Raw genomic sequence first — 23052 nt, forward strand, 5'->3', positions numbered from 1 at the left:
CAGCCCACATAAAGTAAAAACTTCCTGCTCACACGACCTTGTTGTGTCCCATGAGATCCCAGTGCCAATGCACATCTCTAGACTCAACCAGACGTGTTAACCTTTCTGTCAACCAATACCCTACCCCCCTTTGCATGTTTACCTTTGCAGTAGTAACTCTTGCGCAGCAGCTCCATGTGTTTGGCTGGTTGATCGTCTAGAGGGAAGTAGCGATGATGTTCAGAGATGGGTGTGAACTCTCTGTTACCTTTGACCTGCTGGGCTTTGAGAGCAATAGCCTGCTCTAAAAGCCTCAGGTTCCCCCGCATCATGTCATACATCTCTGACTCGTCGGCAATCATCGACTGCTCCTCCTCTTCATCATCCCTATTTTCATCATCCTTGTCTGATTCCTCAGACCGCACCTCAATGATCATGGGAGCTGCTGAGGCCTGGCTGGACATGCAGCTCTGTGGTGATAGGGGTTTTTGGGTACTGTAGTCCTCCTTTTGGGAGCCCTGAGTTTCAACATTCACAGAGGGGTCAGAGAGATCATACTGTTCCAACTTTTGATCATTCGCATCTTCATCTTTGTTGTACTCCTCCTTGCAGGTTTTCTCTACCTGTGGCTTCTTGTCATCCTCTGAAAGCTGTTTACTGATCTCCTCTGTGAAGTACTGGTGGTCTGACTCATCCTGCTTTCCATTTTCTACCTCCTTCACCATCTCTTCCTCTGTTTTCTCATTCATTCCATTCATTGTGGATGTTTGAGCTGTTGTTTGGCTTTCATCTTTCTTTCCATCTCTCTTTCCCTCATTGTTTTCCTCCTCTTCTGTTCTGGTTGAACTATTCCCCTTTGCCCCTATGGTTACAGGATGTTGCTGCTGCTGCTGCTTCTGCTGTTGTTGTTGTTGTTGTTGTTGTTGTGGAGTTGTGGTATGGTTATTGTGGCTGCTGAGGTGCAGTAGAGAGTTGGCTACTATATGCTCATAATTGGAAAGGTCATTTGTTTCGACAGATTTAGCCTTCTTTGTGCAGGATGCCTCAATGATCATGCACTCCTCTGTGGGAGAAAGAGAATGAGAGAGATGTATTTGCTAATAGACAGTGTATTACTAAAGGACTAACAAACATTTGTCAGTTTTTTGTCAACATGAAAAATCAAAGCCATGTGTGGGTTTTGGGAATTATTACCATAAATTTAATAGCTAATAATTAATTCTTTTTACTGTCAGGGTTGGGTTGCTCTACTGTAGTTCAACGCTGTTGCACTTTAAACACACACCTTCATCACCTGCTTCTCCCTCATTGGTGCTGCTGCTCCTAGCTTCCTGCTCTTCTTCGCCTGCATGTTCTTCACTGCCATACTGCTGATGAGTTTCGCTCTCTACTTCCTCGTCTTCTTCCTTTACGTCCATCTCCTCGCTGCTCCCCTCACTCTCTGCATTAAAGCGCCCATCCATTGCCAGCTTCAGTGGGTGGGACTTCCTCTTGGAGGGCGAGTGATTCTGCTCTGCCTCCTCCTGGAGCCTCCTCTTTCTGGCTATGGGGCAGCTCATTGTACTATGGGAAAATGAAAGATAGCAAAAATATCAGAGAAAATGCCATTATAAAAGCATGCTTACACAGCTCATATTAATGGACCAAAGGCAATGTTAAAGTCACACACACCATGCCATGCAAGGAGCACACACCTAATAGTGAGAGCAAATGAAATGAGAGCTAAAGAAAAGAATAACCCAGTGCCTTTGGAGGGCGCTGTAATAGCACACACCCATTATACATCACAGTCAATTAAGTGGAAAATTTAACTATGCAACAATCTGACAGAATAGGGACAGAGAATGAAAAAGAGGGATAAAATGAGCACAGCAACAAACAGGAAAATTCAATAAAACTCCCAGCGAGAAAGTGTAGCTACCGAAGCAAGACTCTGCAAGATCTATAAACATGAAGCTTCTAAAATGGTTTCTTGAACAGATACATTTGTAAAAAACACAACAGTGATATGTTTACAATAAGCTGGAGACAAGCAGACACGCCTCAGTGAACTTAGAGGCCTAGAGGTTTCAGAAAGAGAAAGAGAGATAGAGATACCCAGAAAACTAGAAAGGAACAATAAGTGAAAATGAGAGAGGCTGATACAGAGAAAGTCAGGAGGATAATAAGTATGACAAGACAAACCTGACAAATATGACCAGATGGCTATATTAAAGAAGGCTTAAAAGTGCAAGGAAGGGGCCTACAGAGGACTACAAAGGGTCTATAGAGAATTATAAACTATAAAAGGCCTTACGGGTACTAATCTGTCATACCTTCTGTGCCGTGCATATTTGCCACTGATATGACCAGAACCATTGCATCCTGGAGTGGGGCAGCTAAATGGAGTCAGAAGTAGTTCAATTCAGTTTTAGGCTCAAATGATTATTATTATTATTGTCCTTTTGAACAATTCTGCCATATTCAGTGTTTAACTCAGTTATATTGCAATCTTCCACATTATGTACACCTAAATCTTCCTAACAATGATCTGACAGAGTACATGGCATGACCTGCACAAGTGAGCACACGAGAAAGGGCCAGCACCTACAGCAGGGCCATTTATGCATGTCATGCAAAATGATAATCAGCCTTCATGCATATGCATGAAAAAGCAGGTTAATCGGTAAATTACAAATAGGAGGCTGTGTTAATGTAAAACAATAGCGTTATTTTAATTAAGGGCAGGTAAGTAAACAATGAGGATCTAATCAACCCTCTCTAAAAGGTCATATCCCTCTTCTAATGATGAATAACTTGAAACATGCACCTTAGAAATGATTGGCCACAATGGTAGAATGTTGGCACATTTGTCTACACAGAGGAAATCTGTCTTACCTCAGGTCCTGGACTATAATCTCAGTGGGAGCTGCAGAAAAAAAAGATTCAATATAGATTGTAAAAAACAAGCAGAGGAAGCATAAGTTCAAATAACTGCAGAAAACGACAATCAATAAATCACAAACACACTGAAATCCTTGGAGGGCACATGCAGCAGCATATATGACTGTATTATCAGGCAAAACAGAACATGGCCACATAAAAATACACACATGCCAAGAACAACTGATTCAGCCAAAAATCCAGGGTTGATGGGGAATAAAAAGTGCAGCTATATGCAGCCTTCAGCACCAGACTGTGATTAATTGCTACTGTCGAATTAAAGACTAAAGCTAAATTGCAATAAGCTAAGCATTTTAAATCAATACTTTTGAGTGCAGCACTTATAGTAAACAGAGACAGACTAAAAAAAAAATCTAACAGTGTAGGTTCTTGGTAAAAAGCACCATTTTAGAGCTTATCAACAATATGAAGAAACATTTCCAAAATAATCAGTAGAAGACCTGAAAAGTGTACCACTATTATTGTTTTTAATATTTTAATTCCTAATTAAAGCTGTGTCTGTTTGATTGTATCCTTTTAAGAAGGATTTTTATGAAACACAATTTTTGTATGTATTATTAAGCTATTTCCACACTGCACTCTAATGAGACTGTGCTTCTTACACAGAAAAGGGGAAAAAAGGGTCTAGAAGGTCAGCAAGTACAAGCAGATCTGTCTGAATGGGAATGAAAACTGATGCTTTGCTGACCAACAAAAGTGATGCTTTGCTGACCAGCAGAAATGTTGTCTCTACACAGACAGACAGAAAAAAAAGAGAGAGAGAGGGAGCAACAGACAGACAGACTTACTTCGTCCTCCCTTGGACCGTGTGCATGCACGCTTGTCATCAATGTCCAAACTCATCTGTGACAGAGGGAGAGGAGAGAGTCAAAACTGTATTCCTCAGGCGGAAGAGAAATACAAAGTTCAAACACAGATATAAATCCAAATTTACAGCCTCACGGTAATAGACTGTGGTACAACACACATTTGAACACACAGTACAAGAACTTTCCCTTTATTTTTTCTCTAGAACTCATCCTAAACTGTTACCAGATTACCTCAATACATTGTACACCTCACCTTTTCACCCAGAGAGAGAAAAATGGAGAAAGAGAATGTGAAACTGTAGCAAATAAAAATGAAAGCAAAAATCACACCCTGTGAGCTCTCTTTCTTTCTCACCATCATTTCATCACCCTATAATTTACTGCACCTGAACAATCAATATGATTGGATGGTGCGCTTGGGGGAGTACACTGTATCTTTCGGAAAAGCCCATTTATGACTGAGGCCCCATGTGAGGCTTGAGTGGTTATTATAATAGTGTGCATAAGCATAGGGCTAACAATAATACAAACACAGTCACTCCAAATCACTGTAATTCTTTTCTCAGAGTCTATTCGCTCCCCCATCACTACACTGTGCTTTGTGGCACAAAGGAGCAGGTGTCGAACCCTGTTTCACACTAAAACACACACATACACACTAGAATGTGCTCACGCTAAAGCTATTGGCTGTTTTTAAGGCACAATAGTGCCATTAGCCCTGATTACCCGGCTGTGCTCAAAATCAAATGGAATCCATGCAAATGCCCTACATCTCCCTCCCATTGACCCTCCCTGAACCCCACTCCCACTACACTTAGCCACTTTGTTGGAAGAGCCTCCAAACCTGGCAGAAGCACACTAGAGTTTAACACAAGAGTTTCTCTTTCACTTGGCCCCTTTCTCTTTTGCTCTTTCTTCCCTCTTCACCCTCTCTTCCTGCTGATCGCTGACTTTTGAGAGTGTGGGATAATGAGGATGTTGTGTGTGATTTGGGTGTGGGGAAGGGATAAAAAGTTGATTGTATGTGTGCACATGTGTGGAGTGTGGGTGTGTGTATTAGGGGGGTTGGGGGTTGTATCCGGGTGTACAGGTGCGGCAAATGCCTTCTCTTCCTCTCTCACACACACTCTCAGCCCTCACCGAACACTCACAACAAGCCTGCTTTGTGCTTTCCGATTCGAGCTTGGAGATTCACACACACTCAACTGGCCTGGGAGAAAAAGTTTGCTTAAGCACTTCAAAAAGCCCAGCTCACATAAACCCTGGAATTGTGTTGAAGGTTGTGCATGTGTGTTTATGTGTGTGTCATTCAGCAGTGAGGTCTGTATACCCTCTCTGTGCTTCTGAAACTTCCCTCTGACCCCAAAACACAAAGGCCAGGGGCAGATGAGTCCACTCCATTCTCCTCTCCTTAATGATGATACTGTGCTGCTTTCTCCTTCTATTTCTCTCCTTCTTTCTCTCTTCGTTCATTCCTCCCTCCCTCTTGGGCTGATAGTCAACACATGAATCGTGCAGGCACTAATAGAGCCCGCATTGCTTTCATGTTTGCGTAACCATAGTTACATGCACGTTCCTCTCAAATAGGTAAGTACATCAGAGTTCACATTCTTTTTTTTTTTTTTTTTTTTTTAAATTCCACCTCATTAAATTTGTATGTGTGAGCCTGGTCCATTTCATCTGCCTTTCCTAGATCTCTTTCAAAGAGCTTTTAATGTATGTTCAGATTATGTCATTTGTCTCTTTTTGAATTACTGTCTTTGACTACTAAAATGTATATTAACCAGAGAAGATGAAGAAGACAGAAGTGAGAAAGAAAGACACACCGCGACATGTCTACAGAAAAGCCGTAGGTTTTCATTAGATAGAATATAGGGAGGATCGTGCGTCCCTGGAGGCTGTGTGCTGCATTATTAATTTTGTCCCTCTCAGCTTTGGGCCGGCTTTGCTTGCGCTCTCTATGCTGACAGCTCTATGTAAATTGCTGGCTGGGGGCAATGACTCCACAAAGAAGGTCACCTCTCCTCCCCCGGTGTGAATAAATGAGCCTTTTATTCCCCTCCACATTTTTACAAGAAGAGCACAAAACCCACAGTGGCGGAGTGACAGGGCGACTGACGTTCCTGAAAATTACCTGCAGACAGAGACACACAATTACAGGAGTCCAATGATGTCACCAAGGAGATCCATCATGCCTGTCCATCATAGGCAGAGGAGGAGTGGATTTAATGGGCACACTTGGGGCTTGACTGACAAGTAGTGGGGGGTATGTTTGTGTGTGTGCACATCAGTGTGTAATATCTGTACCTTTATGGCTGTATATGTATATGTATATGTATATGTATATGTATATGATTATAATACCATACTTTTCATTCCACAGTACATACTGCAAAAAAACAGTGAATATTCTGATATTCAAATATTATATACTGTTATACCTCCCCTTAATTTTTATTTATTACATTGTAAACAACTACCAAGTTAATAACTTGGTTCATAAAACTGATTCTGATATGTGTGCTTGTGTATATGTGTAATATTTGAATTTGTGTGTTTCTGTATTTGTTTAGGTTCATTTACCCTGCTAAAACCCTTGTGTGTGACTTTAACACAAACTGTGCTTCTGATGATATTGTTAATAACTCAGACTATGTGGCATCATCTAATTGGATGCTTTTAAAAGGAATTCTTGCAAGCTTTTAAACATATCACGTCTGATCAATAAATCAATAGTGTCAGATGAATCCTCACCATCACAGGCAAACAAAAACACATACACTGGGCCACAGGGCAAGAGTGCTCACTCTCTCTCTCTCTCTCTCTCTCTCTCTTTCTCATCTTTGTCCCTTATGACCCCTTCTCTTACTGAAACAAAAAGATGGAAGACTTGTGAAAAAGCAGGCTGCTCTAAAAAGCATAAAGAAAAAGAAGCATTACTTAGAGGCCAAAATACACATCTAAACATAATTTGTGGAGAAGGGGAGGAGAAAAGAAAAGGAGCAAAGGAGACAGAGCAAGAGGCATCTTTGTAAACAGAGCAAACAAAAACTGCTCAAGGACAGACCCACTGTTAAATCTCTCCAGTCTTCTTATGTAATACAAGGGGGCTTGGAAAATTACATTTGGGAGAGCATGGGGCAGGTGACATCTAGCCACCTTTGCTTGGTAATGACCTTCATCTGCTGTCACACCTCCATGAAAGTAAAAAAAAAGTTGTAGTTGTCAGAAATAGAGAAATCGCTCATCCATCTCGACCTTGAGGGACAACAAAGAGCACCAGTAGGTAAGACTCACTTTGATTGCACGATTCTGCGGTCTGAGAGAGGGCTGGCAGCGGCTGATCTTGTCTCCTCGCGTCCAGCGCTGATTCACCAGCTCGCCCCGATACTCATTCTCTGATAAAGAAAGAAAGAAAGAAAGAAGAAAGATTGAAAGAATGAAAGAAAGAGATGGTAAATACCAGCATCAGCACTGGCAGACAGAACAGTAAACTAAGCACAAAGTACTATCAGTTATTCCATTCCAAAAGGAATGATTCAGCAGCGAAAGGGCCAGATCATCCCATCACCGCTCTGAAAACCCCAGCGTCAGTGCAAGAAAAACACAAACCTTCCTCTCTCTCTCTCTCTCTCTCTCACACACACACACACACAGAGGCAGTAATCTCTAAAAATGATGAAAAAAGACTAAATGAATGAAAAGTCATTTAAAAGCAATAGAGTGTGAAACAAAGAAAAGCTATAGAATATTTTAGAAAGCAGATAGTTAATAATGTCAGCTGGGGCGCCTATACATACACTGCATTTCGTTGATGCATAATAAAACAGAATCATATATCACAATTTACAAAGTCATGTGACTGAGAACATACGTAGATGTTAAAGTAGCTGGCAGTCTGTTGGCTATGAGAATCAATCAAATGTGTGTGTGTGTGTGTGTGTGTGTGTGTGTGTGTTTGGGGGGGGGAGTTGGTGGGGAGGGGGCTCAGTAACTAAAGTAAATAATGAATCTCCCATAAATCTGCATGCTTTTCTTCCTTCATGTTCTTTTTTCATTAAGATAATAGCATTTGCCACAGTGCTGGACTGACATGCAAGTTCAAGAAATAAAAAGGCAATGCAAACAGAGAGAAAGCTGTCACACTATATTCATGTTAAAGCGATCATCCTATTCATCACCATACACAGATCACTTTGTATCGGTTGGATCTCTGTGCTCAAACTGTGGCTCATATTGCTGTTCATTTAACACTGTCACCCAGAGATTTGTCAAGCTGAGCACTTGGATAGGTTTATTTATTCTCAAAGCTTTCTACTATTAAGAGAACGGTATTAAGTATTAAATAAATATTAAGAAAAATGAGAATATTATTATGTTCTTCCTACTTTTATTACTTAGCCTTCATGTTTACACCTTTCCATGTACCAGGGCTGTTAATACTCTATCCCTTCTCTGTTGTATCCTATCATAACTTCCTCTCTCCTCCTTTCACTCAATCTGTTGCTTTTTCCTGACTGTGGGCTCCCATCTGTTTCAGTCTGGGCACTAAAACACACCTCTGACAGAGAGAGAGATGGAGATAGAGAGAGGGAGGGAGAGAGAGAGAGAGAGAGAGAGAGCTTGTTGTCAGTAAATGAGTGGTTCGTTAAACAAGTCTGTCTGTTCCTCTCTCCTTCTCAATCTCTCTGTCCATTACATCTGCCCTTGTCTCTCAGCAAGCACAAAGTAAACAAAGCAGGCAGATATGATTTGGCACTTTAAAAACTCTGCAGAACAGCAATAATGCAAAAGAGGACCGGCAGAATGTCAATGAGCAGAAACAGAGAGCTGTAGGTCATTGCCAGTTAGAGCTTTTCCAAAGAGACACACACACATACACACACAGGTATGTGTTAATTTCTATGAATGGCATGTCTGAGACCATGTACTGTAAAACTCAGTAGAATAGCATGGTTGTGTGTCTGATTTTAGTTTAAATAAATACCCCCACCAAAAAAAAAAAGCTCTTTAACTTATTGCTGCTTAACTACTTCAAAAGTGTTCAAAGAATTACAAAGAAATTTCAAAAGAGTTCAAAGAATCTGGTTCACACTTTTCAAGTTCTCAGTTAAAATCTCATCTCGAAAGACTGCCCTTGTAATACTCAGGACACCACTCTGGTGCTATACATAAAGACATCTTGGACAAATAACAGCAGACGTATGCTGCCATATAAGTATAATGGAAAATAATAAAGTGGAGATTATTAAATTTCCCTTAATGTTAAAAACTGTACAAGTAAGATGAACATGTGTGTGACAAAGCATAAACACTGCAAAGTTACAGTGAGGGTAATGCTCATAATCTTTTTTTATAAACTATATTTGTATAAAATTTGGGTTTTTCAGGAGAACCAGTTCTTTAAAAGATGTATACCGCATCAATATTAAATTCTCAATTCAGATATGTCGAAAGTATGACGGCTCTTAGGCAAAATCATATTAATCTCATTAATGTGCTCTTTCTAACAGGTTAATGTTTCTATAGTAACAAATTGCACTTCGGCACTTCGTAAAAGTCACTGCAAAGTGTTCAAGACAGAGGACTTTTCGCTGTGTGGTTCTCTGTAATATGGCAAGTTACAGTCTTAAAAACAAGACAGAGAGACAGAGAGAGAGAGAGAGAGAGAGAGAGAAAGAGAGAGAGGTGATGGAAAGCTACTCTAACATAAGTGATAACAGGAACTAACTTGTTTCCTAACTGTTCCACAACATTAAATGTAACTTTTAAAAGAATGTGTGTTGTTCTTTACTAAATTAAAAATTGTAATTGTTGATAAATTGAAGTGGTTACAGGAAAACAATCAACTTCGTGGTGGTATGGGTAACTCTGTGGCTGATTAGTAAGCGCATACCCCATCAAGCTTTTTTTTTTTTTTTAATTTAATTTAATTTTTTTTTTTAATTCCTTACATAATGCACAGTATGGTTGTTTAAATCCCATATCGGTCCTTTATAAATAAAAATTCATGTTTTATTTATTGTTCAAACGTTATAGGCTAATCGGTTTAGTGACGTCTGTGAAAATATAAAGTGATAGATAGCCCTAGAATGTTGCATGCCTTTAGAATTTGCAAAGCAGGATTAAGAGCAGCACAGACTACACCAGCAGGTCTCAGATCAATGGAAGCAGACGCAAATTACGCATGAAAAACATTTCAACTTCCTGGCTATTGTAAATAACACGCTTGCATAATTTAAAAAGAAGCCGAAGTCGTGGTCGGTTCTCAATAAACAAGAGCCGTAACTCGGTGCTGTGCACTGAATAAGAACAGCACACTTTGGCCCAGCTGTTCTACTGCGCATGCGCATTGGCTACCCCCACTCCAGCACCTGCTACCCTCCTGTCTTAATTTACTCCACCTTCTCCACTCACTACAGTGCACTGTATTATCACAGTGGTCTGGTTTATTTCGCTAATATTTTATAGACAAAAGCATATATTAAAGAATTTCATATTTGCCTTTGAATGAGGACATTATCAAATTATACTGAAGCCAAAGGCTGACATCTTCCTTTTCTGTTTAGACTCTTAGTGAAAGTCTAAGTGAAATGCCCGTTGCTCCGAAAACATAGTTTTTTTATACTTATGTTGAGGCGAGGGCAATAAAATAAATAAAAATTATGTTCTGCGGCTGAAATATTCTACTGAATGGCCAGGTTTGATGCTAAAATAGCCATAAAACATTAAAAGCATGTTAAATCTCTTTACAAAAGTCTCATTTTAGGTTATATTGGCAGTACCATTGTAGTGGCACAAACGTACAAGCAGCAGCAGCAGCAGTAGACTATACTTAGTAGTAACAGCAGTAATCAAAACAGAATTTGCCAACAGCATAACTAACAGACGTGGGTTATAAAGCACAGACTGAGTAAGATGCAGCGAAATGGTGGCCGGATCCATTTCTTGTGAACTGGAGCGATGATAATTAGGCAAACATTAATCAACGGCTTGTATTAAAGCTTGGTTTTTGTAGCACTTATTATTGGACCTACTCATGACTACGACTATGAGATCAAAGACCAGCGGACTAAAAATCCCATTCGAGGCTTCAGCGCATCCACCATCTTGGCTGCAGGTGTTTTGATATGACACTTCGCCCAGTATAGAACAGTGGCGCAACGAAACTCGTTATGCCAGAATAACAGACAAGTGAGGCGTACATGCACTTGTGCTTAATCTCAAAATCACATTTTAGGGAGAGAGAGAGAGACAGAGAGAGAGAGAGAGAGAGAGAGAGAGAGAGAGAGCAGTTCGTGTTTCATGACTTTTGCGCATCTACCCGGGGCGTTTGACATTTACGGACAGCATCTCCACTCGGTTTCTGCTGCTGCTGAAAATCAAATGGCCACCCACCCCCTCTCTCTTCTCTTCCTCCACGCCATCCGTGCGCTCGGCCGGGAGTCCAGTGCTACGCCCCTTGTTACAACCTTAATCACACACGGCCATATGGAACTACCTCTCAATTCTGGCGCTGAGCTAAAACCCAAAAGAAGCAGCTTGATTACTTAAACGCGATTATTTCAGTGACTTATTGCTGAACGTAAGAATGAATACTAAAAATATTATGATGACATTTATATACATTAAATGGACGGAGAGGAAATCCAAAGAACGTGACAATGCAAATTCGTCAAGAGAAGGCATTATCATAAGAACATTTTAATCACTCTTAAACAGTGATAAATTTAGTCGGAAAATTAGAATAAAATCTAGAGGAGGCTGCGCAAACGCGTAACGGCTTTTCTGCGCCAAAAGTGCGCAAGCACACCGCTCTCGCCTGGGATCGCCATAGTTCACCTTCATCACTTTTCCCCATGTAAACTCTTCACTCCTGCCTTCGTAGACCACGCTATTCAGAGAAGTATGAAAGCACTAACCACACCTTTTTAAGCCGAATGTTTTTCTTATGTTAACAGGCAAATATCTACTTTCTTTAAAACGCATGCTTTTCTTAAGCTGCTAGTATTTGGCATGCCATTCTCAAGAGTTCTACAATTACAACAAATCCATGTCCACGCAGGCATTCAGAAAAGCTACGCTACCATGACCAGCACATTTCAGATCAGAAGTCTTTAACCTTGATCTCCATGGTAGGGCATCTCGTAATGGGATGCTCTGGATAAATGAACCTTTAAACTCCACTACTTCTGGTTAAATGGTTAAGAACCGTTCCGCAAACTGTAACTCCGAACAAACTAGTGCACTTTTCGAGCTTAGATAGGAGTTAAGAGTACTAAACATTTGTGTTTTTACGAAAGAAAAATGGCCAAATATATACTCATATGGAGTGTTTTAAATATAAACATAAGTACCTGAGTAATCCAATAATTCCGAAAACGTTGTTCAGCCGACACACAAGAAGGTCTTCGATTTTCTGTCGCAGTCAGTACGCTATCACGCTGTCATATAGTTTGCCCTAAATGATGCCATTTACCGATTAAAAAAAAAAAAAACAGTACTGGCCCGGTAGTATCCAGATGGAATGACAGTGGGTAAATGTGTCTTTCCGGATGCTGCTAGGGATACGCAGGACTCCACATCAGGGCGCTAAAGGTTACTTGTTTGTAAGTATTAAAAAAAAAAAAAAAAAAAAAAAAAAAAGGGAAAGTCTTCATTTGCCTTTGTCAGCGGGAAAACGTAATATTGACTTCCCTTTCCCTCATGAGCCATTGCACCCCCACCTCCTCCCTCCCGTTTGCCATGACATCACGAAAGCTGTAGTAAAACCTACAACATCAGATGGGCTGGGCTTCGGGTCCCCCCACAGTCGTTCAGTGGCCATGTGTACAGATATATCCACACTCTCGCTATCTCATACACTCCCTCCCTAGATAGGCTATAAACCCGAACACGCTCCTTCTCTCCTAACTCTTACACACGGAGACATTCACTCGTGCGCATGCACACAGATACTCTTGGCTGAAAAGCGACTGTTAGCCATTATTTGTGTATCGGTAAAAAAAGGGAAGGTGAGTGGCTGGATGTAGATTATGCTGATCAGTTACTATCATTCAGCGTGTTTCCATCAACACGCACAGAACGTACTGCTTCAATGCACCAGTTTCTGCATACTGTTCAAAAGAAGCAAGCAGTAAGCCGCTTACCTCACACCCGGAGATTAATCTTTAATATTTCACAAAGGCATGCATATGTCACGGTGTTTTCTGAACCTTCCCCCTTTGAGTATTTCCAAATGGTACTGTCCAGTGATTGTCTGAAGCAAAACGCTAATGTGTGTCCCAAGTTGCGCACGAAATAATGACATTTATAGCTCCGGCCTTCGTGTTTGAGGACGTGATTAAAACACTTTACAGTACAAAAAGGACTTAACTACTTATTATGGTCCAACCCCCTGGAAATAGTTACACCACGCTGAATTAACCTGCCATATTTTCTTATTATCCGAGTAACGTAAATCGCATTAGAAACAATGCTTGGCAGAAGAGAGGCGATGTACTTTAAAGCACTGTAAACCTCCTCTCTTCCATTACTAGGTGAGCAGGCCAGTGTAGTTTGGAATGACTCCCAAATGTAGCTCACACTGTTGTTTTGCTTTGTTGTTTTGTAACCATTAGTGAAAATGACAACCATTCATTACAAGTCATTTGAGAATATTCGCCACAAATGCCACTCTTTATCTGCTGTCTCCAAGCTGCGCGGGGGATTTTCAAAAAGCCAACCTTCGCCTTTCAGAAATTGTATTAAATTCTTATCTCTTTGCGGCAGGCCCTTTTTTTGCAATCTCATTGTTATGCATTGGAGCTGAAATCAATCACGTTGCGTCCGCGCCGCATCAATATGATTTGAGCAAAGCTTCACAAAACTGAGACACAAGTCAACAAACAAAGGAGATAAATATACACACACACAAAATAAATCCCACTGTCCGTCTCGTAGCACACGGCTGAGATTAGGAGTCACATATATATATGGAGCAAATGTACTTCCTGTGCTGCATGTTATTTATTTCCCAGCTCGCTTTAGATGATGTGCTTTTCTTAGTTGCTGTATATTGTTCAGTTTCTCCTTAAGAGTAGAAGTGATCATGAATTACCAAGTAATATATAGCATCATTATAATGTGCTTTATGGATCTGTGTTGTGAAATACCCATTTCCTGCACTGGTTTGTATTTACTGCCCCTATAGTGCATATTGTGTGTATATGTGTCTTGCGTCCTTTTTTTTTTTTTAAGATGTAGTATTTCTATTTAAAAGAGAATGTTCAAACGACTTCTGAACCTCTGCATTATTTCTCGTCTACCAGATATTACAATGTCAAGATGTAAAGATGTAAAACAGGCTGTAATAGAAAACAACCAGGATAGAATAGAAACAGTGGACTTTGTTCTTCAGTACCACAGACAGCGCTTTAGTCTCCGTTTTCTTTTCAAGCACCATGGACAGCGACGCGGTGCCGAAGAGGAAGCAATGAAATACATTCACTATAATAAATTACTGTAAATTTTACAGTAAATTTTACAAAACTCATTTATAAATGTGTTTTTTACTGGTAATTTGGGTTGCCAGTAAAGTACTGTAAAATTTACAGTAAACAACTGTAAAATATATTTACAGTAAAGTACTGTAATATCTTAATGTTGTATAAAATGACACATAACCCAGCTCCTTTGCTCAGTCGACTGATGCAGGATACAACTACATTGAGGTTACGGGTCTTGCCCAACCATGACAGCTTGGCAGTACTAGGATTTGAACACACAACCCGCCAAGCGGTGACGCAAAGCCTTAACCACTGAGCCACTACAGCTACACCATAACACCACCGCAACTAGCTTGCATTGATTCAACGACTTCTAGCACTGAATTAACATCACTAAAAGATTGCAATGAATCCGTGCAAGCTAGTTCAGTGGCAGCTCAGTGGTTAGGGCTTCAAGCTACAGAAAAGAAAGTCATGTGTTCAAATCCCTGCACAACCAAACTGCCTTGAGCAAGACCTTTCAGCTTTGCTGTATCCTGCATCAACATACTGGGTTATGTGTTTTTTTTAATACTATGTATGATTTTACAATACTATAAATATGTTTTACAGTTGTTTACTGTAAATTTTACAAGACTTTACTGGCAACCCAGGTTGCCAGTAAATTACTTTAAAATCCACAGTAAATTTTTTACAGTGTTCACAGTACTAAGCAGACTCGACTTCAAGAATATCCTCATGCTAGTACAAATAGGCAAGGATAGCAGGACAACAAGAATAGAGAGTTAGCACGGGAAAGAAAAAAGTTCATTACACCTACTGAGTGCCAGTATTTTTTTTTTTCCACAATAGCTATTCTTTTCCTATATTGGAATTAAACAACTCATGAACAAAGCAAAGACTTTAAATCATAGTTCACTTATTATCACTGATGAGCCTTTTAAAGCTTTCACTTAAGTTAAGGCGCGATAAAGCGAAGAGTAAAAAATAAATACGTCAAATACTAAATAATGATAATTTTAACGTTTCATTTTTATGAATTTGAAGTTAATACGCTGCGATTAGAGAACAGTTTATTATACAGAAAATTCCCTTGCGTTGGATTAACCACTTATACACATTTCACCACTCTGATGTCAGTGTATCTAGTCATTGAGCCACTTCAGCTACTGCATAAATGCCAGTCTCTTCCGCTTTGCAGTCAGAGCCTGAAGTCACAATGCACAATGAGCCTGAATGGTAAGAATGTGTGTGTAAGTATACATATTGCATAAGGCGGCAGCTGAGAGAGAGAGAGAGAGAGAGAGAGAGAGAGAGACAGAAACCCCCTCGAACTCTGGGAAGGCCCTCGGCAGATGGAACAAGCTGCTAGAGAACAACAGAAAAGTCTGAATGAATAGCTCCAGGCTGGCATTGTCCGCGGCTTGGTCATTATACTGCTTGTGAAAAAAGCCAGCCTTTGTCTACACAGCCCTGAAGCTCGGAAGTTTAGAAACGGGTGCATCGAGTAAGTTCTTGAAGGTTATGTATTGTCTAATGAAACAGCATAAAAAACAAACAAGTCTGTTTAAAAGACATCGCTTAAACGATTTGAACTTTAGATAACTGGGCAAGTTCACGATTCAACAAGTGATAATAATAATAATAATAATAATAATAATAATAATAATAATAATAATAATAAATCTCTTTTTCTGACCTACATAGGTTCATATAGAGAAGATGGTGCAACAAATAGCATATAAGAGAAATCATGGGGTCACCAATAAGGCGGAGTTTTTCACATAAACTTCAGATAAGCTAGCATTACACCACTAAAAGCCAAGAAACACATCTCTTTTTCCCCTCCATACATTTCACTGCAGTCTAGAACACCCAATAAATTCATGCAAAGTGATTATAATAAACTCGAGTGTACGGAGAGAATGCACATGTGACTGACCTAAGAAAGTCCCACAGAGCTTCATGGTTGCGGTCCAGTGTCTCTCCACGCGCGAGCGGGCAACGCGCTAAGAAACTAAACTTGTGAGGAAAAAGTTGTGGCCAGTTGAGTAGAACTTCTGCTTTAGAGCAGGGGTGTGACGCAGCTCGGGGGATGACGCAGTTCCTATTGAGCGTGCTGCCAAACTCCGAGCCAATCGCAAGCGCCGCTGAACTCAGTTCACACAAAGGGCTCGTGGCCTACCGCCGGTAACAGACAAGCGAGGGTTTTCCTGACGGCTGTGTCTATGCTCCCAAAACGCAACAGCTTTCAAAATAAAATATTATCCTACTTAAACATCAATTATCGACACCCAAAAGAAAGCAAGAAACATAGATAGATAGATATTTTTCTGTCTGCGGATGGTACGCTACACGTGTAGTACACGTGGCAGTCATTAAAACAAGTTTTAATTCATTCTATAGCCAGGTTTCTGTTCATTACTAAACAAATGGATACTTGATACTTGATAATTCTAATAATAAATAGCTTTTGTTTAAGACAAAAGCTTTTTAAGACATTAAACCGATGTTGTCTGTTGTTTACGACAAGTAAACAATCCAATCCAAATCATTTAAGACAAGTAAACAATCCAGTTCAAACTGTCTGGCTCATTCATTCATTCATTCATTCTTCAGTAATTGCTTTATTGTGATCTTGGTCATGGTGAATGTGAGCTGGGATGTGAGGCAGGAATACACCCTGAATGGGATGCCAGTCCATTGTAGCACACCACGCACACACACACACACACACACACACACACACATACTCATTCACACCTGGAGCAATTTAGGATAGCCAGTCTACCTTCTGGCATGTTTTTGGAGGTCGGAGGAAACTAGAGAACCCAGAGAAAACCCATACTGACACAGGGAGAACATGCACCGAAAAAAACCCCCCAAAAACAAAAAACAGTTGTTCGAGCTCATGACTGAACATTACTAAAAGGCGCAAACCCAAATCCCTTTTCAGGCAGCCATGTTTACGCTTGGTGGCAGTTACGCATAGAGTCCAAATAGTGGCAATCAAAGATTTGCATAATCAATGTTTTCCTAAATCATTCACTTAACCAAAACAAGCATGCCAATGCAATAAAATTGCAGTCAACATACACACCAGGGAAGAGGAGAGGAGACGAGTGGGGTGGTGGAGCTATGTAACCCCAGGTTTCGGGCCTCCCTTGGGCAGATGGCTCCTTTGATAACCATGCCCTCTCTAGGCCCCATCTCCATATCCTGGCTCAGTGTTACCATGGCGAGTGGATATGTAATGGAGTTTGCTGCTTATTAAATTTGCCATCTTACAAAAAAGAGGCTCTCACCTCAAAATGATGAGCAAAACCAGAACTGGCTTGAGTTTTGTTATCACCGGCTGCTTGGCTGCATGTGTTACATTTTCTCCATGCTCTGCACACTAATTAACCTATTAACTTTAGGTCCTTTCATTGACTACTGTGCACTGCCCTGCCCTGTCTTCCCTTCATGTAGAGTTTTGGAACAAAATCTCCTTATGTTTTTGACCCACACCCCAATAACCCCCCACTTCTTTGATCTCATGACAATATCGGCACACTACGGGAGGCTCAGCCCAATCCCGATGTGTCTTCCAGCTGTCTACAAGGCACAGTACAAGGAGAAGAAAGTTTGTACAAACGCCAAAGTGGCGGAATGTACTAGAGGAGGCACTGCTGAAATTGTTATTTTTAAAAAAAAAAACTGCTGGAATTATTATAAAAAAAAATTAAGTGTAATTCTTTGTGAATCTAAATTAGAGGAGCATGAAAAATTATGCTGGATTAAATATATGAACTTCATATTAGCTCCAAGCATAATTTTTGGATTAATTCAGGATAAGTGAGTTGCTTCAGTAATGTAAGAGTAAATGGATATCAATAACCTTATTGCAGCTGCGGCCTCACAGATGGAAGTGCTCACAGTCACGCACTCTGACTTATGAAGAAAATTAGGCTTAGAGCATGATGACTGTCCTTTCATTTTTTTATGGGCCTTAAACTTCCTGCTTTTTCATTGTCTGTCACTTTTAATCATACAAACACAGACACTCAGAGGGGCACCTTACTTCCTACAATCATTTTGTGTCATCTTTCATGACTGAGCTTGAAGAAACAGCATCACATTCAAATAGTGTCATAATGAACACACATTCCTTGCTTTGTGTGATATGGATGTTTTGTTTTGGTTTTTTTAAACCTTTTTTTCTTGCACCTTATTTATTTAATTATTTTTAGTAATAGTGATAGAAGTATTTACAGTATCTTTCCATATAACAAACATACAAAAATTTAGCCTGTGTGTCAGTCTAATCATTATCTAAAGTTGGATTTGATGCCTCTTGCCAGTCTGACAAGGGTATACACTCATGCCAAAGGGCATACATTGCCCTCTTGCCCCCTCCCTTTCCTAGTCTGGACACTTTTGATTATACACCCCCTCCCCTAAAGAACACACCATCCCTTCCCCCTCTATTCTGTCCCTGTGTGTGTGTGGGCATGTTTTTGTACCTTGGTTGGGACCAGAATTCCCACAAAGATAGGGATATCTGACAGTTTTGGCCTTGTCGGGACATTTGGGGAAAAGTCTTCTTTTTCATTTAGGTTAAGGTTAGGGTTATATTAGACATAGGCATAGCATTGTCTAGCCGTGTTTATAATTATGTTAGTGGAAGTTGAATTACGTCCTCGCAAGGATGGTAAGACAAATATGTGTGTGTGTGTGTGTGTGCATGCATGTGTGTATGTGTAAGCAGATTGGGCAGACTGGGGCCTGGCTGGGCGCTGGGCAAACACACACAGAGCTGCACTCCAGTCGCCACCTCATTACAATGACAAAGAGCTGCCACACTTTTGGGTGGAGCCTTGGGCCTCTTTGAGCAAATGCGATGTTTAATATGCTTTGTGGAGGAGAAGAAAAGAGGGAGAGGGCAGAGGAGGAAAAAAGACAGAAAGGGGAGCAGGCCCAGCTGTCACTGTGCTAGATATCAGTCTGACACAGCACCACTCTTCCCCCCTCCCCCTTGTTTCCTTTTGCTGAATTTAGTTAGACATAGAAAAAATGAGTGTCTGGAGGGTGAGGTGGGGTCACCACACAAAAGAGCTTAGGCAGAAGTGTCTCTATCATAAACTACAGTACATTAAAAGAAATGTATTACCAAAAACTTCAAAATACATGAGAGTGAACACTCATATAAGAGTGTATAAGAGAGAATCACTTAATTGAATTACTCATAGAGGTAAAATTCAAGTAAGGATCTAAGAGTAAACAACAAACATTAGCATAAACTCTTACTCAAATAAATGTTAAAATAAGAATGAATAGCATAACCTAATATTATGGCTCTGAGTGTATCATATAATCTCATTGCAACTTTATACTGGACAACAGTAATTTAGTGGACAACAGTGGACAACTGTAATTTATTTTGTGGTATTACAGTGCAATTTTGTTTGAGAAACTGATAAAAAATTTTAATTAGCTTTTTAACAGGATTGCAGTTAGTCTCCAATCTTTGTGAAAACTATGTAGAAATACTATTTCCTAACTTTCAAAACATGTACTACACTTTAAAAGTAACATGATACATTTGGAAATAACCTTTTTTGCATAATATTAATAATAACTATTGTGATTTTCATCATACCAAATATATCATATGCACTATGCACAAGACTGAAATGATTTGTACTGTCTATTAAAAAACTGTATATTGTATAAAATCTTAAATGATAGAAAAAGGCAGCTTTTAATAATACAGCCTGTCCTTTGTAAAACTATCATCAATGATCATCATTTATTAATCATTTGAAGTAATAAGTGGTGTTTATGAGCAATAGCATAATGTGTATTATTGTTTGTGCAATCTGTGTGATTGTTCTGGGATTCAGCTAAAGCCTGTTAAATCAGCTTAGCACATGCACCACAGTGAAGAAGGCTTGATTTAAAAAGACCTCAATGAACAGTGCACACTGAAGAAAGGCCTAGATCAAAAGATTATTCCCTTTAGATAACATCCCAGAGGACACACAAACAGAATGAAATCCCCCATCCAGCATGAATGAGGAACTCACATATCACCTAATGCTACTCCATTCTCTCTCACAGAACCTAATGAGAGGTGAACAAGAACAAAAATGTGTGCAAGCAGTAGTATGAATGAAAGGGGTACACCTGGAGCAGGAGACACACTTCAGTGCTTAGAATTACGAATATTGAACACTAATAACAAACTAGTGGCTGCATGTGAGCATGTGTTTGGTGTGCGTGGGGTTGTCATGGCAGCAGGCCTCAGCTGATTGCAGGGTTATGGGGGGCTGTTTCAAAGGCATCTGTATGCAAATGTTATTACGGTATAGAGATGTTTGGAGAGATCCCATAGAAAGCGCGTGTGTGTGTGTCTGTGTGTGTGTGTTGAGATGGGTGAAACAACAGATGAACTGATGGGTTGTTAAGAATAACAAAAAAAAAAAACAATTATATAAACTTAAAAACATTATAGATATGGTGGCTCAGTCCACTAGAAATAAAGAAATAAATTTATCTGGGCCTGCACACAGAATGTCTACTTCTCATATCAGCATAATTATTTTATTGTAATTGAACATTTATATATTTGTTAAAACATAAATTTAAAGAGAATAAAATGTAAAAAGTACTAATCAGTTGTATAAGAAGGGTAATAGCATATCCTACACAAGGTAAAGTACATACTGGCCTAGCAACAGGATAAAAGAGTGTATCTAGACTGTAGATACTCTTAAAAATATAGAACCTTCAGCCAAGGTAAAAAACGATGAGAAAGAGACAAATGCAAACAAACAAGCACACACACAGATGCAATCATGCAAAATGTGCCTATACCCTTGTACTAAAGCATCATGGGGAAATTATTTTTCCTTTTCTTTTCCATCTTTTATTTCCTATTAAGGGTACATGTTGTGTTTGTTGATCCTAGACCTGTCTGCAGGATTGTTTTCTTTCATCTACCTCCCATTACTCGCTACTATTACTAGTTTTTTCACTGTGTTTACAATTTCTTTCATAATTTCACATAAATATTGAATTATACCTTGAAAGTCCAGCTTACATAACCTCTTACTGTTTTCCATTACAAAAATTGACAGTGAAATGGCACACATTTATGCAAAGGGGTTTATAAAACATGTTTTCACACTACACTAGCAATACAAGAACATATAGCTAGAATACTTGTGTGATATTTCCCCTTTTCTAGTAAACACCCACTACAGCAGAAACAGAAATAATATTATAGGTTAATGCAATTCCTTTTTCCCCTCAAGCAATCACATAAACAAAGCAATGCATGAGATTACTATGCTACAGCATTGTTGTTGCAATACCTGAAAGATTTCATTTAACTGCAGTCCATTTTATAACTCTAGACACAAAACCACAAAACTGCAGTTTAATGTAGAAATCTGATACCTTTACAACTTTCTTCTTTTAGATAAACAATTGATGCAATTAAGAAGAATTTGGTTTTGGTTATTGGTTGTAAAGTGCTGTGTTATTTATTAAAAAAGAGAAAACCTCATACACTTAGCCGAGAAATGAAAGTGTTGTAATTGAAAGATAAGATATTTTACTATACATTGTCTTACCACATCTCCTTCACCATAACTATTAGATAGCACCATGAGTAATATTTACACCTTCTAATCTAAATTAGAAACTAGTGCATTGTATAGCAAATGCATGCTGGACAGATTTCATCTGATGAGATGGTGGAGGATTATAGTCTTATATGGAAGAATTTTTCAAGAACTTTTCAGTTGTAGTTTGATTGTCCTGTTTCTGCCAACTGTTTATAGCTCTCATACAGTACACATACACTTGCTGCAAGCCTTGTGTTTATCGCCCTGTTTTTCCTAAAACTATTTTGTACTTATCCCTGATCAACTGGTTAAAACACCAGCTTGTGGTACATATATTGTCAACACCTTTAAAGCGCCATGATTGCATCATATTCTACCTAACTGGAAAGTCACTTCAGATAAAAAAACTGTCAAATGTCTTAAGATTTTTGAAAGCTGGAGCCACAGTGAAGAAACGTTCAGCAAGAAAACAAAGGTATCTATTACTTTTTACTTTAATGCAATGCAATTGAATATAATGACATCAATATTGCATCTGGAGTAAAAATTGAACAGAGAGAAAGAGAAAAAGTGAGAGAGAGAAAAAAAAAGAGTAAGAGACACTCAGCAGGATAATAAAATTTTATGACTTGCTCATACTCTGTGTTCCCGGTGGCCCAGCCTGAGGGATAATTATAAGACTCACAGCACTGATGAGGGCAGGTTTTTAGCGTATGCACACAATCACCCACTCACCAACACATGCACAGACACACACACAGATACACACACATTGTATCTCTACAAAGCCCTTGCAGAAACACAGAGTCATCACAAGAACTATCTTATCTTCTTCCCTGCCTCTAGAACTCCAGGTTAAGGAGGGACCTGAGAGATAGAAAGAGAGAGAGAGAGATGAATAATTCATTGCACCCCATAATGAAACGTGGTCCACTCTTTAAAGTATTTGGTATGTAATGGAGTTTCAGGCACAGAGCTATCATTTTCTCTTAATGGTGCTTTCTGGACCACTTGGTGACCCCCCCTTCTCTCTCTCTCTCTCTCTCTCTCTCTCACACACACACACACACACACACACACACCAGCAAGTAAAGGTGATTACCAGCAGCTGCCGGAGTTGCAGCATGGCCAAAGTGGCCAATTTTTTGATGCCATTTAACCAACAAACACAGCAGACTGTTAAAAATGAGGGGAGAGTGGGGGAGAGCAAACAGAACATTT

The 23052-nt window shown here is 39.6% G+C and overlaps 1 protein-coding gene across 5 annotated transcripts in view; it reads right to left on the bottom strand.

Annotated features, from left to right (window-relative positions):
• myt1b (myelin transcription factor 1b) overlaps positions 1-16293 on the bottom strand; it is a 33537-nt gene extending 17244 nt beyond the window's left edge. For 2 of the 5 annotated variants that reach the window (XM_034312115.2, XM_034312111.2), the window contains exons 1-7: positions 16161-16292; positions 7029-7129; positions 3711-3765; positions 2857-2887; positions 2295-2357; positions 1265-1542; positions 143-1042 (exon numbers count right to left, since the gene is read on the bottom strand). In XM_034312115.2, coding sequence (XP_034168006.1) covers positions 143-1042; positions 1265-1542; positions 2295-2357; positions 2857-2887; positions 3711-3765; positions 7029-7129; positions 16161-16185 — 1453 coding nt within the window. In that variant the 5' untranslated portion in view covers positions 16186-16292. Of the gene's footprint in view, positions 1-142; positions 1043-1264; positions 1543-2294; positions 2358-2856; positions 2888-3710; positions 3766-7028; positions 7130-12088; positions 12390-16160 lie in introns of those variants that run through there. The other 3 variants (XM_034312112.2, XM_026921362.3, XM_034312114.2) reach the window with 3 other exon arrangements.
• Between the last annotated feature and the right edge of the window lie 6759 nt (positions 16294-23052).

This window comes from Pangasianodon hypophthalmus, chromosome 16 (genome assembly GCF_027358585.1).
Source record: "Pangasianodon hypophthalmus isolate fPanHyp1 chromosome 16, fPanHyp1.pri, whole genome shotgun sequence".
In the NCBI taxonomy this organism is placed as follows: domain Eukaryota; kingdom Metazoa; phylum Chordata; class Actinopteri; order Siluriformes; family Pangasiidae; genus Pangasianodon; species Pangasianodon hypophthalmus.